The sequence below is a fragment of the Montipora foliosa genome, chromosome 3 (assembly GCF_036669935.1).
Source record: "Montipora foliosa isolate CH-2021 chromosome 3, ASM3666993v2, whole genome shotgun sequence".
NCBI lineage: Eukaryota > Metazoa > Cnidaria > Anthozoa > Scleractinia > Acroporidae > Montipora > Montipora foliosa.
This window is the reverse complement of record NC_090871.1, coordinates 20,732,846-20,747,845: the sequence shown is the minus strand read 5'-3', so window position 1 is coordinate 20,747,845 and position 15,000 is coordinate 20,732,846. Positions and strand designations below refer to the sequence as shown.

The window sequence follows — 15,000 nt, the reverse complement described above, 5'->3', positions numbered from 1 at the left end:
GAAACTGTTTTCCAAAAAAAATTCATGTTCTACTATCAAACTTTTTTTCTTCTTCAAATATGTTCTTTATTAGACTGTTCCTAGCAAATACCCGAAAAAAAAAATCGGGGGTCACCGTGCTCGTTTGAGAGAAAAGGAGCATTTATTTCGCTATCGGGTTTAGTTTGAGCGAAATCTCTTACGTTTTGTATGCGCACGTGCTTATGTGCGCGCTGATGACGCGAAAATCGTGCGCAGTAGGGATGCGCAATGCAATACTAAGGAATTACCTTAAGCTTCCAAAGGTGTGACAAATACAGTCAAGAAATTATCTCAACTGTTATTACAGTTCAATCTATGTCATTCAGATGCACCCGAAAACACTTCGTGACTAATTTCAATTTTTCACCACACCAGAATAACTAAAAGTGAATTTAAGAATGCTGTTTCATCTCTAGAACATGCCTTGTTTAGCACACTGGCGAAGCGATTTTCTTTAAAACCCCATTAAATGTAAAACAATATCACAACATGGAAAACGTTGAATATGTTAATCAAATGTAATGTTTTGATAGGTTGAGACTGAGAATACGTAGCATGTCTTCTGGAGGTAAACACAAAAAGATTGGCGACAGCTCTGCCGGAGATGAACACTGCGGAAACAAGGGGGAAATCATTGAGGCTGTATTAGTTGAAGGCGAACACGAAAACACTGGGGAGCACGCCTTCCGTAAGATTACGGATTTGGTCTTGACTGAAAAAGTGCAATTCTTATTTAATGGAGGTGAACATGCAAGGATTGGAGAGTTCATAAAGATCGATGAACTAAGAGTCCTCACTCTTTCAAATGGTGTAGTGATAAGGTTCGAGGAGATTATAGCGCTTGCCGGCGATTTTTACGGTTTACCGCATCAACCAATCATCGATCCCGTTGACCAAGAGGACTCTGGTCGGCACCAGCGCTTTACAGATGCTTACAACACCTTGGCACGTTCATCGAAGGATGAGCTACAGGATGAGTTAGAAAAGCTCTTGGCCACGTTACACAAAGAAATTGAGTCTGGTGAGGAAGTTCCTGCAAAAATATGGGACGAAATCACTGGTGGTATATGGTTTGGTGGAGTGCCAGTCAAACCGGGGAGGATGCTGAAATTGGCTGAAAATAACCACGACCATTTTCTCCCTTATGCAAAGCATTCGTACGCCACTGGTCATCAGCGGGCGATAGAAAAAGCACGAGAAGCTGGAAATTGTCGCCGGGAGGAAGCGAAGAGGCTTCTTCATGAAGCGTTTTCCATGGATGCGTTTGCTTGCCATTTTCTGACTGATAGCTTCGCGAGTGGACACATCAGGTGATTAATCAGACTTAAATTGGCATGATCAACCTCATGTTTATGTTATTTTTTCCTTGTTCAAGTCGTTTTAATAACTACGACGATGTAGGCAGTGTGGCCCAGTGGTTAGAGGGCTTGCCTTGAGATCCGGAGATCCCGGGTTCAAGACCCGCTCTGACCACTCGTTGAATTTGTTCCTGGTAGTCCCTGGTTCAACTTCCCAGCTGCACTTGTAAATAGCCAACTGGTTTGCCTCCGGCCAGTTGGGATTCTTAACAGTTGTTGTTGTTGTTGTGTTCTGTTGTTTCGTTGATTGTTTCATTGGCCCTGAAAAGCCCGTATGGGGAGCGGTATTGTATTGTATTGTATTGCATTGTATGTAAGCTGTTTCGGGGCGTGAAGTTGGCTTTAATTTTTAAAACTGAATCCTAAACCTCTTTAGAACGGTTGAACCACAATATTTAACATGTTATGATGCATCAGTTTAAATATTTCAAAACACTCAGTGTGCGTGTTGTTTAACATGATTTTGAAAGCGCAAATTAGCGGTGATAAAAGAACTGATCTCATTCACAAAGGATTAAAATCAAAAGATAAGACAGATTGAATACTTAAATTAGTATCATCAACATCATATCTTTTTGTTATTCTTCCCTTGTTCATGCATTTTAATAACTCTGACGAGGTAAAAATGAGATTGTTTGGGGTCTGAAGTTGGTCTTCATTTTCAACATGCCGCGTTGATAAACATTCAGCACGATGGCATCGCAACTACCAAAAGTCCTGGCAAAATGCCTTATCTGGAACGATTGAACCACAATATTTAACATCCTGTAATGTTAGTATTTTAGTATGGTTTAGTATCTTACAGTAAGTGTGTGTGTTGTTCTATACAACTTTGAAAGCTCACATCAATGGTGATAAACGTAGTACTCAGATCTCCTTCACAAGGGATTGAACTCCAAGGATTAAAGCAAACCGCTAGGATACAGTATCAGCCAGACCTCATGGTAAAGCACTTGGTCAGACGTAAAGCACTGTCCTAAGTGAATGGTGAACTCAAGGTTAACTAATTTTTCGCCCCATTCACAACAAACCTTAACCATGTTTTAAACATGTTTAGTTAAACACGGTTTCAAAGTGTTTTGTTTTTTAAATCACGAATACTGATTTTCGTCAACTACAAATTTAACACACATCAAAGCATGTATTAAAACTCACCTGAATGATGTAAAAGCCAGTCCTACATTTTTCTGTGACCAATTTTCATTTTGTTAAACCTAGTTTAATTAAACATGTCTTGTTGGTGTGAATGGGTAATCTGATATTTATTTGACTCCATATATCTCTGGATAAAAAAAACGAACAAAAACAAAACTAACTCATTCATTTATAAAGTTGCTGCCTTTCTGACGAGTTGAAAATAATAGAACAGCAAGAATGGACCTAACAAGTAACGCAAAGCTGAAAATTTCCCCATTTTTTACTTGACCACTCTCTCCTTTAGACACCCTAATATCCCGCTGTTACCACAGGCGGCCCAGAGTCGGAAGGTAAACAATTATAAGGATTTGTATGGGAATCTCGATAACAGACTGAAAAAGATATTTACCCGCAAAAGTTCTCAATAAAAAAGCCGTACTTTATTGCCATGGTGAATTTCTTGCTTTTTGTGTGGTTTTTTGCCTGATTGAATGCGATTTAAGCGACTTCTCAAATTCCCGAGTCGTCACTCTTCCCTAAATAAAGGAAAGGCTGGCAACTCATTTCTAACTTACCTCAGATTTCGCCGAAAAAATTCACACTTCTCCGGCATCAGTCACGCTCAAACTCCGGCGATGGCTACAAGGATAAATTTACTTCCCCTTGACCAAGTTTCAAGGTCCAGCGAGTATCCATTGCTGAGAAACTGCGAAAAATATTCAAATTTTCAAACTCCTTCGAGGCTCGCTAACAACCAATTTTGACACGGCTGGTCAACGGTTCACTGAGCCTCCATACGGTGAGCGCAAACCTACGCGAGTGTACCCATGGTTGGGCAGAGCAAAACAAATCCCAGACTCGTCCCCAAATACCTGCCTGGGGTCATGTTCGAGTTTCTAAATCGGCGAACGATATTAAAAGTTCCACACTGAAACCTTAAACACAGCTCCCATCGCTTTGGTTGCCCCACCGCATGTTATAACCCCGGATTTTCATCGAACTCCGTAAGTACTGAAGCTGTTTGAAGCCTCGCGCGTGCAAAAATCCCCTCGTCCGATGACACTCGACACCACGGCTGTTTTTTTGTTGTTTTTGGAAAAAGTATAGTTTTGTTAAGTGAATTGCTTTGAGCCAAAGAAATCACCGCACCGTAATTTCTACTGTCCAAAAAACAGACAAGCGAGATTGTAACTCGGATACCTTTCAGGTATTCCGAGTAATAATTGTTGGTTTTCGATCGATATCGCTTGATGCACCGGTGTGAGAAATAATTTTGAACATTTCAACGCAACTGGAAGCGCAAAAACAAAGCACAGATGATTTCAACGATGGCATTTTCCCTGGATTCTCAACAGAAAAATGTGTCCAAAAGGCTGAAAAGGTGCAGCGACCTTTTCATACGAATTTTCTTCTGCAGTCATGATAATGTGAGTTGTTGACGGATGAAAAACAGGATTGTGTTTCATTCACTAGTAAATACCTTCGACTGCGTTTCAAACTCCATCCAAACAGCTTCAGTACTTACGGAGTTCGATGAAAATCCGGGTTTATAACATGCGGTGGGGCAACCAAAGCGATGGGAGCTGTGTTTAAGGTTTCAGTGTGGAACTTTTAATATCGTTCGCCGATTTAGAAACTCGAACATGACCCCAGGCAGGTATTTGGGGACGAGTCTGGGATTTGTTTTGCTCTGCCCAACCAAGGGTACACTCGCGTAGGTTTGCGCTCACCGTATGGAGGCTCAGTGAACCGTTGACCAGCCGTGTCAAAATTGGTTGTTAGCGAGCCTCGAAGGAGTTTGAAAATTTGAATATTTTTCGCAGTTTCTCAGCAATGGATACTCGCTGGACCTTGAAACTTGGTCAAGGGGAAGTAAATTTATCCTTGTAGCCATCGCCGGAGTTTGAGCGTGACTGATGCCGGAGAAGTGTGAATTTTTTCGGCGAGATCTGAGGTAAGTTAGAAATGAGTTGCCAGCCTTTCCTTTATTTAGGGAAGAGTGACGACTCGGGAATTTGAGAAGTCGCTTAAATCGCATTCAATCAGGCAAAAAACCACACAAAAAGCAAGAAATTCACCATGGCAATAAAGTACGGCTTTTTTATTGAGAACTTTTGCGGGTAAATATCTTTTTCAGTCTGTTATCGAGATTCCCATACAAATCCTTATAATTGTTTACCTTCCGACTCTGGGCCGCCTGTGCTGTTACTTGCAGGACACCACGAGTTGAGCTGGGAAAGGGAACTAAGCTTGGAAGAGATGGCCACTTGCTCTGTAAGTACATGCACGATGAAGACAACAAGTTTGGCCTGCGTGTCACAAACAAGAGGGGAGATAAGTGGATTGCATTCGGCGATGGAATGCTACTGAAAGAAAAGAGCAAAGATAACCTAAGGATTGCAGTTGAGGCTGTTCAGAATTCTGTCAATCAAGTTTATGAGGCTTACAGAAACCCCGGAAAAGTTCTTGACCCTGCAGTGGTAATTGATCTGGTACCTTTTGTTGACCAGGAAGAGCCAAACAACACTCCATTGTTCCAAGTTAAAGGTGGAAAACTCCACAGAAGGTCAGACGTCTATAATCTTCAGAGCAAAAAAACAACCACTAATTGGTGGGGGCCGACGACGGCAGCATTGTTATCGGTTTACGACCCCAAAAACTCTGCCATATAGACAGCGTAAAACCTTTGAGATCTGAGTGTTTGATTTCAGTGATCCATAAATTTGCAGGCAAGCAAGTGTTAGAACGTTTTTTTTCCCTGATTTCTGTGATTTCCATTAACCCTAACCTAATACCATTGACATTCAAATAACGTATTCTGCTATGGATATTAGGCTTAAACAAGCCGTACAATCAATTTGTTAGGGTTGATACTAACAAAACATTTTTCTTTCATTTAAATTTAACAATGTTTTAAAACCAAAAATATACAAATTGGACTGATTGCGATTGGATTGATTGCGATTGCGATTGGATTGATTCCGCCCCTACTAAATTTCAACTTAAACTCAAGGAGGCTATGCATATAACTTGGGAAAAGCCTAATTTAAACCAACAAGTTCATCACGTCAACCTGACACTTACGCTTTAGGCTCTACATTCTTTTTAACACTCTGTAACTCACTCAAATATGTATTTCTTGTCACTTAATCATATTTAATTATGCATGTTTCGCCTAGTTGTTATATAGTCCTAACGGTTTTTCAAATATTTTGTAACTGACGATGATGTTTGTAACATCGAAACATGTTTTCGAAATTAAAAAATGTCGTAACTTTCTTAAAGATAACAAATTGGACTATTATTAAGAAATTACAGATTAAAAGGTGAATTTTATGTTTAAGATAAAGGGGGTTACATTATAAGTAGCCTCCTTTGTCATAGATTCGCTATAAAAATAAACAAGACCAGGGAAGAAAGAAAATGGATACTAACAGAACGGAGGACACAAGGGAGTTGTTAAGACGCGCCAGCAGAGGACCTTTGGCTCACACGTTCACAAGTTTAATTATTTTGTAATGTCTTGTCCCATTTTGAGGTCTTTTAATTTTTTAAGCTTTGGTAATAAATTCAGTTTAAGGATAACAAAACAGGATCTTGAGTAAAATTCACTCGTTTCTTCTTTAAATAAAGAGTCTGCAAAAAACTAACTGCAAATAATAATTGCTCTGACCGACGTTTTCCAGCATGTCATGCATGTCTTGCACTTGCACTAAGCAAACGTTTATTGCTCACACTAAGAAAGGACTGAAAATGTTGTTTCCGCTTCACAATTCCTCTTCTTGCTAGTCTAATCTGATGTCACCACTCAGCCATTGCAGGTTAAGTTAAATATTCTGTGTCCACCAGAGAAATCTACGCATTTCCACTACCCTCTCGATCCTAAGAAAATACGCGCAGAAGGCTCTATGCACAAAGACACCACTTCGCAGGGGAGTGACAGGCAAGACTTTTACCGACACAGAAAAAAAAAGGAAAAAAAAAGAGAAAACGACCAAATATTACCCATTTTCCGACTGTGATTGCCATACTGGCAACCCAGTAATGATTAATGGCCTGAATTTCAGGCCTCTGCTGCGTAGTTCATGATCACCAGTAGCGACAGAGGAGCCAACTAAAATTCAGACCGGGATGTACAGCGATCGCTCACGGCTTTGGTTTGGGTTGGTTTTTCTACCAGATTTGTTGTACCGAGATTTTTACCCGAATTTTACTATTCCATGGTCCAAATGTCTTCCCTAGCTCATCAAAACTACCACGACGAGTGCGAAGGTGGAATATATAGCAGTTTAAATGTGCTACCTGAGCCCGCGGAGATCACGGCGCGGCACTCCAAAAGGCCGGATCCTTGCGTGTGAGATTTGCAGTCCAAGCCTCTGAGGGCACACCCGTCGGCTTCCGTTGATGCCACTCTCAGAGCTGACGAAACTACCAACGAAAAATAAAGTGACTTTACTTCACTGTCATAAAGGAGATGAAAAATGTTAACCTCGGTCAATGAGATGACGAACCGATCATTTTCGTTGGTGACTCAGGGGAATTCGAAAAAAATGCGAGTGCTCCTTCGCAAGAGTCGAACATACGACCTTCAATTTCATTACTACAATTGCTCGGATTCCCTGCTAAGGAGCTAAAGGGGATTCGTTGGAGCTATGCCATTAAACTACAATTACAGACAAAGCTATTGGGAAGGTTAGAGACTTACCCTAAAAGAATGTCTTTCATATGGTGCGCTTGTGGAGGCCAGCGAATTCGCACAGGTGTGAAATAAGAACCGACAAAAAAAAAAAAAGAAAAAACTAGGACCAGAAGTTTCCTACGGGTTCTGATAGAACGTGGCTACTTTCAGATACCTAGTCGTTCACGACTGGTTTGTGCAAGTGTAATCAATTGAGACGGTTCCTATCTTGTACAGGACCTAAAATCAAGCCTAATCCTCTTTGCTGTTGTAAATGGGTAGTCTGCGTTTAGACAAAGGGACACAGCGAAATGTTTGTCAAATTGGAGTTCGCATCATGAATCCACCGGTGATGGACTCTAGCTCGCATTTGATTGGTTGCTTTTCTAGACACGCAACTCACGCAATTAAAAAGAGTTTGAAAATTCCGATCTTCAATTGGACTTGAATCTGACTTCCTCGGTAATTGCTACTGATGATGAAATCACATCTGTTGGAAGCAAGTAGATTCATTGGGATCACGGGTTTCCGTGAAAGAATTTAAAACTAAAATAAAAAGGACATGAATCGCAAATAATAGAGAACTGAATGGAGGAACATCCTCGCACACGTGAACTTTGTTAGAAGTTATTTTTTTCCTTTATCGGTAGTTCCGATAAATTATCCGAGAGGACTCAGTGAAAATCTTATCATCTGCTGATGAAGTTACACTGAAGGCAACACCTTATTTCATTTAGTTTAAGATCCTGAGTGTTGGTCGCGATCCCGCGGGCTCTTGCTCGTTGGTCCGATGCATACCCAGCAGAGCAACCCGATGAACGGTTGTTTCCGTGACGATGCCCTAAGGCTTGAAATGTCTGTGCACTATACGGACGCAAAATTATCACACCAACAAAGTCGATGCCAAATACATTTATCTTGTTTATTTTCCTCGATAACTGAAGATAGCTACGTTTACAACATCCCAAACTACATAGTCCGGCAGCAGAGCTAAAAATATCAGAGAGTAGCGCAGATAAAATCTTATTGAACACAAGTAACGCAAGATCAGCATGCGTTGGCAACGGCTGTACCATCAAAAGTTTAGGACATCTTCTGCAAAGTCCAGATCTCCGATACTGGCCTGAGACACTGTCCGATCAGTCGTAAGAAGATCATCCAACTATATGAATAAAAAACAAAGCATCGTAAAGGAAATGATCACAACGCTAGAGACTTCGATCCAAGCATATGAACAAGAAACATGCGCAGACTTAATCGCACGTAAATCATTAGTACCTCTTGTTTAGAAAAATAGGCTCTACCCACAAAAATTTAAAGTGAGCGTTTCGTACATTACTCGAGAATATGCTATTGTCGGTTGTCAGAACCCAGCAGAGACGTTTTGGAGCGACGAACTGCAACCTGAAGTGAAACTCTTCACCTGTGTGTTGCTTCCTCTCGAAGGGACAATTTGCTCGAAAATCAAGGCGAACAATGCAGTCCCTGGATCAAAAGGTCTCTGCTAAAGCTCCAATATTCAACAACTATTCACCGACCGAAGCGGAGGTGGCTCAAAGTGGTGGATATTTACCAAGCCGCGCAGCGACACTGAGGTGAATAGTTCAGGGTTTTAGTAGCTAAATAAGCCTATTGTCCAGATAAGTGCGACGATCATTTCTGTCTTTCATACTAACTTGCCTCTCTTTTTCGAGAACTTGCTCCATATCTGAGAGCAAACTGGCAAAAAATAAGCTGAACTGAATCAAACAAGTTTATTTCTTCTTTGATTTTTGGCAAAGCAAAAATTGCAGTCCGTTTGACATTTATCGTAGATCTCTCCATTGTTTTTTTCCCATTACACCTATTCTTCTCTGCCGTTCTCGTTCACAATGTCCTTGCTTATAAACTTCCTGACGCGAATCAAGGCCAACTCCGCATGAAACAGGTGCCACGTTGGAGAGACGTTTTTTTTAACAAGATGCTTTCCGTTTAGTTTATAAACATAACTGCTTGTCACGTGAAAGGACGACACTCGCAACTTGATAGAAAGTCTTGAAACTCTGAGATAAAACTAAGCGAACAGTGAGTTCCAACCTTCTGCCCTAACTTGTCCAACACAAACGCTGATTTTTCTCGTTAAAAGTACAATGAGGATAACTTAACACTCCACACCTGTCCACATGGACTTCCTACCTGCGCAGCCATACGACACATGACATACCTTGGCACTGCCGCTGTGAAAACTGCTAAGTGACAGCTGCTCCTCAATGTCTTCAGGAATGCTTATATCACTGTTCAAAGAACAACCAATGAGGACAGTTTTCGGTAAAGCGTGGTAAAAGTCAAAAAAATTCTTTACATAAGCCAATTTTCTATTTTCGAATTCCCCATAATACACTTTGTTTGCCCCCCAAATTTTGCATAAAATATTGTTTTCAAATGTTCTTGGGGACACTGCATATTCCAAATAGCATTTGAAAAGTTTATGTTTCTTAATCGACAACGTTTGCACATCAAGTCGATACAACATAAAAAATATAGGCAAGTCAAAGAACTACATATCAAATATACAAGCAATGATAGTACTTAATCTAAAAATTGTCGAAACACAACGATCTTTAAATAATGAATACTTTGTACTAGAGGCAATTTTACTGTCACGCAAGTAAATGTAGCTAATGGATCGTGACGCTATTATCTGTAACCCTTTCATGACGGCTCTGTTTTCGGTGTAGCGATTGTGCTGTCTAGTTGCCAGGGTCAGCAAACACTAAGGATTTATTGTATCCTAGCTTTGAACTTCACGGCTTTGTTGTCTCTAGCGGGGCTAGTACGATCCACGGCATTGGCGCTTTTTCACGTGTAACACGTGTTGACACGTGTAACACTAAGTTGGTGTTGTGAATTGTTTTAATGCTCTGATTGAATTTCTTGATACAAACTTACATCAAGCTCAACGCCAATCACTCTCGATATAATTTTTCCATTACTCGCTCCTTCGACTCGACCCCACGTATGTAAAAGGATCTCTTCTTTGTCTCTTGTTCGCTCTAAGTAAATATTAACAGCGTCACACCCATATTACGTAATCATATTCTCGACATTCGCTTGTCGTACACGGTAGCCTCGCAGCTCCTACAAGGTCTCACCTGATTGGAGACCACCCTTAAGGTTTAACAAAAGAACAAATAACAGAAACAATGGCCCTTTTGTTTTAGGCCTAGGGTCCATTGTTTCTGTTATTTGTTCTTTTGTTAAACCTCAAGGGTGGTCTCCAATCAGGTGAGACCTTGTAAGAGCTGCGAGGTGACCCGTCGTACAGCTGCTCCGACTGGCTAAGCCAGCAGACATTTGTCAAGCTATAAGAAACTATTTAGAGGTCACTTATGTTCTGTTGTTCAGCGCAGTTAGCACTCAATATATTATTGTGGTTTACGATTTTTTACCCTCCCTCCCTTTTGAGTTGAGGTTGGGGCCTCGTTATATGCATTTCAATAAACTCGGGACACACCTGTGTGGTGCGGTCAAGCTTGTTGGCTGCGTTCCTTTTGAACAGGGAGCTTAAGCACGCGCGTTTTTGAGACGCGGACGGCAACCGGAAGATAACATTTCGCGCGCTAGGACAGTGGTGTCTCCCAGATTTTTATACTAATCATCTCTAACGGAGAAAAGATACTTGGCAATGTAAATGTGGTTGTGTGAAGACAAGTTAAAAAGGAAAACAGTTCACTTCCGGTTGCCGTCCGCGTCTCAAACAGCTCCCTAACATTGCCTGCTAACCGATATTCTTGACCGATCCAGTACGAGCAGTTTTGTATTCAGCTCGTAGTGCTGGGGAGATAAGTGAGGTTCCTTTGTCACACAATCACCGGAAGTCGCACAGGCTAACCTAACGCAAGGCAGTGCTCCCCCATTAACGCCAACTGGAGTCAGTGTTTGCTCATATCGAGTAGTTAGCACACAAACATAAGGAACAGAGACATTAATTTGAATATAAACAAGGGTTTATGGGGGGGAGTGGGGAACAAAGTGTATTACATAAATGGGGAATTCGAAAATAGAGAATTACGCCAGACAACGGCAATTAAACGAGCCAATGAGTTTTGGTTTTCGATTGAATAAAAACACAGATGAAAGACGAAATCAAGTGCCCATGAGCGCTTCACTTATCCCCTGTATCTTCCTTATCGAGAACATTTCAAAACATCGCCCCTTTTTGGGAATAAAAGCACGTTCTTGTACCTTGTCGGATTAAAGTCATCCTCGTAATCATCAACATAATCGGGTGCAGAGCCATTTTTCTTCTCATCTGGAACATCTGGCAAATGTAACAAGTTTTAGTCAAGGCAGATCGAAAAATCTAAGATCTAATGGTCCACTAAAAGCGTTTGGTTCAGTAGATCGGCCTTTGGATTTGCAGGGGTTAGCGCCTTGTGATATGTCGAGGTTGGCCCCGGGAGGTTGGCGTGAGTCTCGAAATAACCTTGAACATATTTTGACAATTACACGATGTAATAATATTCCCTCGTTTGTTTCGAAGCGGTCCGGATCCCAAATGCTTGAATTTGACTATTCAAGGCCATGCGATCAAATGGTACAAATGTTACACAAATCCCTCTCTTCCTTTACCAGGTACGATAAATCGATTCTTTTTCTCTGTGTATATCACTGAATGACAAAAGATATTATTGTTGTTTGTGTTGGCCTACAAGAGATTCCCACTAATGTGCACGTGCTGTTCATGTATGGCCTTGAATATTGTACAAATACTTTTAAAAACCTTAGGCCCGTTTTAAAGGTCACATTTTACATGTACCGAATCTAATGCAAATGAGCGGGAGCAATAGATTTTTCTCATTTGCTTTAGATTCGGCACATGTAAAATGTGACGTTTAAAACGGGCCTTAGTGACGAGTTAACTGCCTTAGTTCCTATATACGTGAAAGACAGAAAGAAATGATCTTTTTCCATGGTTACTTAACAATTATTCCATAAGCGCGCGTTGGATATGAGATGGTAAATAGCCAACGAGGCGCGTAGTGCCGATGTTGGCTATAACCAGTCTCATATCCAACAAGCGCGAATGGAATAATTGTTTTATTAAATTCCTTCAACTCCAAAAATCTGGAAGTACGAAATACGAGCGGAAAAAGCAAGCAAATCCGAGCGAAATCGAAAAAAATCTTGATGAGAACTGATGCGATGTTGTGTAATACCTTGTTCTCAGACAGACGAAGGCTCATCACAAAAACATTTCTTGCCTTTTCGCGTACTTATAAACGTCGGAATTGATCCAAACTTTCTACAAAAAAAGTTTTTTTTCTCCTTTTTGGCTGTATTCAAAGAGTAATTTCGCATTCCGGCGAAAACATTTTTAGTTTAGCAGCGCTTAACGCAATCATTTACCATATAAGGTCAAACCAAGGTATATGAGCTGATACAAGGAAAGGTTACGTTTATACAAACGTTGGCCGTGTAGCACTTATATTTTAAACAGAGTTAACTGAATAGAGTGTAATGTGAAGTGCTAGTGTAATGTGCTAGTGTAATGTGATAACCGAGATTGAGTGAACCAATCAGAGCACGCGAAATGCATTATCCGAGGTTGAGAATTTAATAATCTGAGATATATTGCAAAAATCCGAATGCCGAACCTACGACTTTCCGATTACTAGTTCGGACGCTCTACAACTGAGCTAGGCCATTAGACCAGGCTCACAGGCTCAAGGGACAACTGCCTCGCCATACTGCTAAGAATGAAATTGTCGAAATGGTGTATTCTCGCTTCACTGTTATAAAGGAGATAAAAAAATGTTAACCTCGGTTAATGAAATGAAGAATTGCCGGATAATTCTCGATGGTGATTCAGGGATATTCGGAAAAAACCCGAGTGCTCCTTTGCAAGAGTCGAACCTACGACCTTCCTCTTTCACTACTTGTTCGGACGCTCTACCACTGAGCTGTAAGTAAACTACAGTCTCGGTAACAAATGTTGTAAGCCAGACGGCAATTTTCTCCCATCTCTTCAATGTTGATGTTTATGGGTTCGAGTGCAAAAACCAACTGGTAAACGCAACATTGAAGGGAGGGAGGAGGAGAGGTAAGTTATTAATCGCTTTGATGCGCTTCACTTGCTGTTCTAGCGAATTGCTACTATTTATGACCGAAGTTGTAGGTTCGGGTGACATGCATATTCCTTCCGCTATTACTCAAGTAACGTTCATAACTGCAGTGATCTCACACGTAAGATAACAAGTTTTCTCTGAATGATCCTACCAAAGCCAAGTCTGTTGATCTTGCTGTCGATATCGGCGAGGTCTTGCCAGTTTGGTGATTTTGTAACCTCTGCAAAACGAAGACAAAGAAAACTCAACCATGAAAGACACAGAATATGTGAAACCCAACTAGAACTCAGAAAAAAAAAAATCAGTCTCAGGTGGGATTTTACCCCTCCAAGATCAAGGTGGATACTCTCTCTAACCACTGAGCTACTGGAGACTCTATGGTGAGGGAGGGGTACCTGGTTTGACTACAAACACATCACCCAGTCACGTAGTCAAATCAACAAGCTCATAACTCACTTTTTATACAGGCCCTCACCAGCTTCAACATTGAAACACTACCATGCCTAAGTAACATTGCTGTGACGACATAATTCAAACTTAGTTACCTGGTTTTTTCAAATGTTACTAAAAGCCCCCCAACATGCAGGTGCCAAGGAGAGGGAAATCACAATGTTAAACAATACGTAGGTAGTATTGATCACTTCAGGAGCTTTTCTTCACCCGTTTATCGGGTTCAACGGTTAGGAACAGATTAGGTGATTACATGTACTTGTCAGTAGTGAAGTAAATTTTAAATTTTAATGTTTAATAGTATTAGTTAACTTAGCTCGCATTTTAGAATTGTCATCTATTAGAATGTTTTTACAAATGTGTTTGATTGTTATAACGAACAGTTTCTAATTGGACAAGTAATTAATTTGTTACGTACACGAACCCACAAGCTTTTTAGCTTTAATCCTTATTGTGTATAAATAAAGATTCTATTCTATTTTAATACGTTTGAAAAAGGGTTCCAATACACTTGACCTACCTTGCCTATTATTATTATTGTTCATGCCTGGTAATGGTGGTGCTCCCCTCAATGAACCCAGTCCACTGTTGCCAAGTGACGGAGCACCCTTAAGAGATGACAAACCACCGGCAGGCCTAGAGGCTAACAAATAAAATGACACTGTTTCAGCTCGAACAGTTTTTCTTCAAAACCATGAGAACTACTCATACATGTGGAACTAATTTACACAATGTTACTGGGCTTCCTGGTAAGGAACGCCCAAGTCTACTAAGCCTTGGTTGTACATTACCCCTTGGCAACAGTGTTTCTGTGAACGATCATATTTACATGTAGCCTGTTGCAGGCATGATATCCTTGGATTGCTCAGTTTTGTTAACCAAATCAATGTTATTATAGAGTTTAAGCAACGACAACGCCACAAGGCAAGAATATTTTTGTTAAATAAGGAAAAATAATCGTGCCACACTCCACAAATATAAAACGTGATGAAATCACCAAATTTTAGTTTTTGACAACAACGTGAGCATACAACTGTCAATCGTTTCTTAATTTGTCTATCTTTACTTTATAACAGTTCGAACAAATTCAGTTACATCATAGTTCGCCCGTATTGTTCAACGTGAAGAAGATGGACTTAAGCCTGGTTTACACTAGCGACGCAAGCCCAAGCTTAAGAGCGCTTATTTCAGCATGAAAATGGGGTTGACGCAAGCATAAGCACAAGTACAAGCACAAGGATCGATTTTT

The 15,000-nt window shown here is 40.7% G+C and overlaps 2 protein-coding genes across 5 annotated transcripts in view; one reads left to right on the top strand and one right to left on the bottom strand.

The window, feature by feature from the left end:
• LOC137997050 (uncharacterized) overlaps positions 1 to 6,154 on the top strand; it is a 15,892-nt gene extending 9,738 nt beyond the window's left edge. For 2 of the 3 annotated variants that reach the window (XM_068842764.1, XM_068842763.1), the window contains 2 exons: positions 555 to 1,331; positions 4,732 to 6,082. In XM_068842764.1, coding sequence (XP_068698865.1) covers positions 555 to 1,331; positions 4,732 to 5,188 — 1,234 coding nt within the window. In that variant the 3' untranslated portion in view covers positions 5,189 to 6,082. Of the gene's footprint in view, positions 1 to 554; positions 1,332 to 4,731 lie in introns of all 3 variants that reach the window. The other variant, XM_068842765.1, reaches the window with a different exon arrangement.
• Positions 6,155 to 8,091: 1,937 nt separating this feature from the next.
• The window catches only part of LOC137997049 (centrosomal protein 43-like), a 15,710-nt gene continuing 8,801 nt past the window's right edge, over positions 8,092 to 15,000 (bottom strand). For both annotated transcript variants that reach the window (XM_068842761.1, XM_068842762.1), the window contains 5 exons: positions 14,272 to 14,394; positions 13,453 to 13,521; positions 11,419 to 11,494; positions 9,398 to 9,467; positions 8,092 to 8,356 (listed from right to left, as the gene is read on the bottom strand). In XM_068842761.1, coding sequence (XP_068698862.1) covers positions 8,270 to 8,356; positions 9,398 to 9,467; positions 11,419 to 11,494; positions 13,453 to 13,521; positions 14,272 to 14,394 — 425 coding nt within the window. In that variant the 3' untranslated portion in view covers positions 8,092 to 8,269. The remainder of the gene's footprint in view (positions 8,357 to 9,397; positions 9,468 to 11,418; positions 11,495 to 13,452; positions 13,522 to 14,271; positions 14,395 to 15,000) is intronic.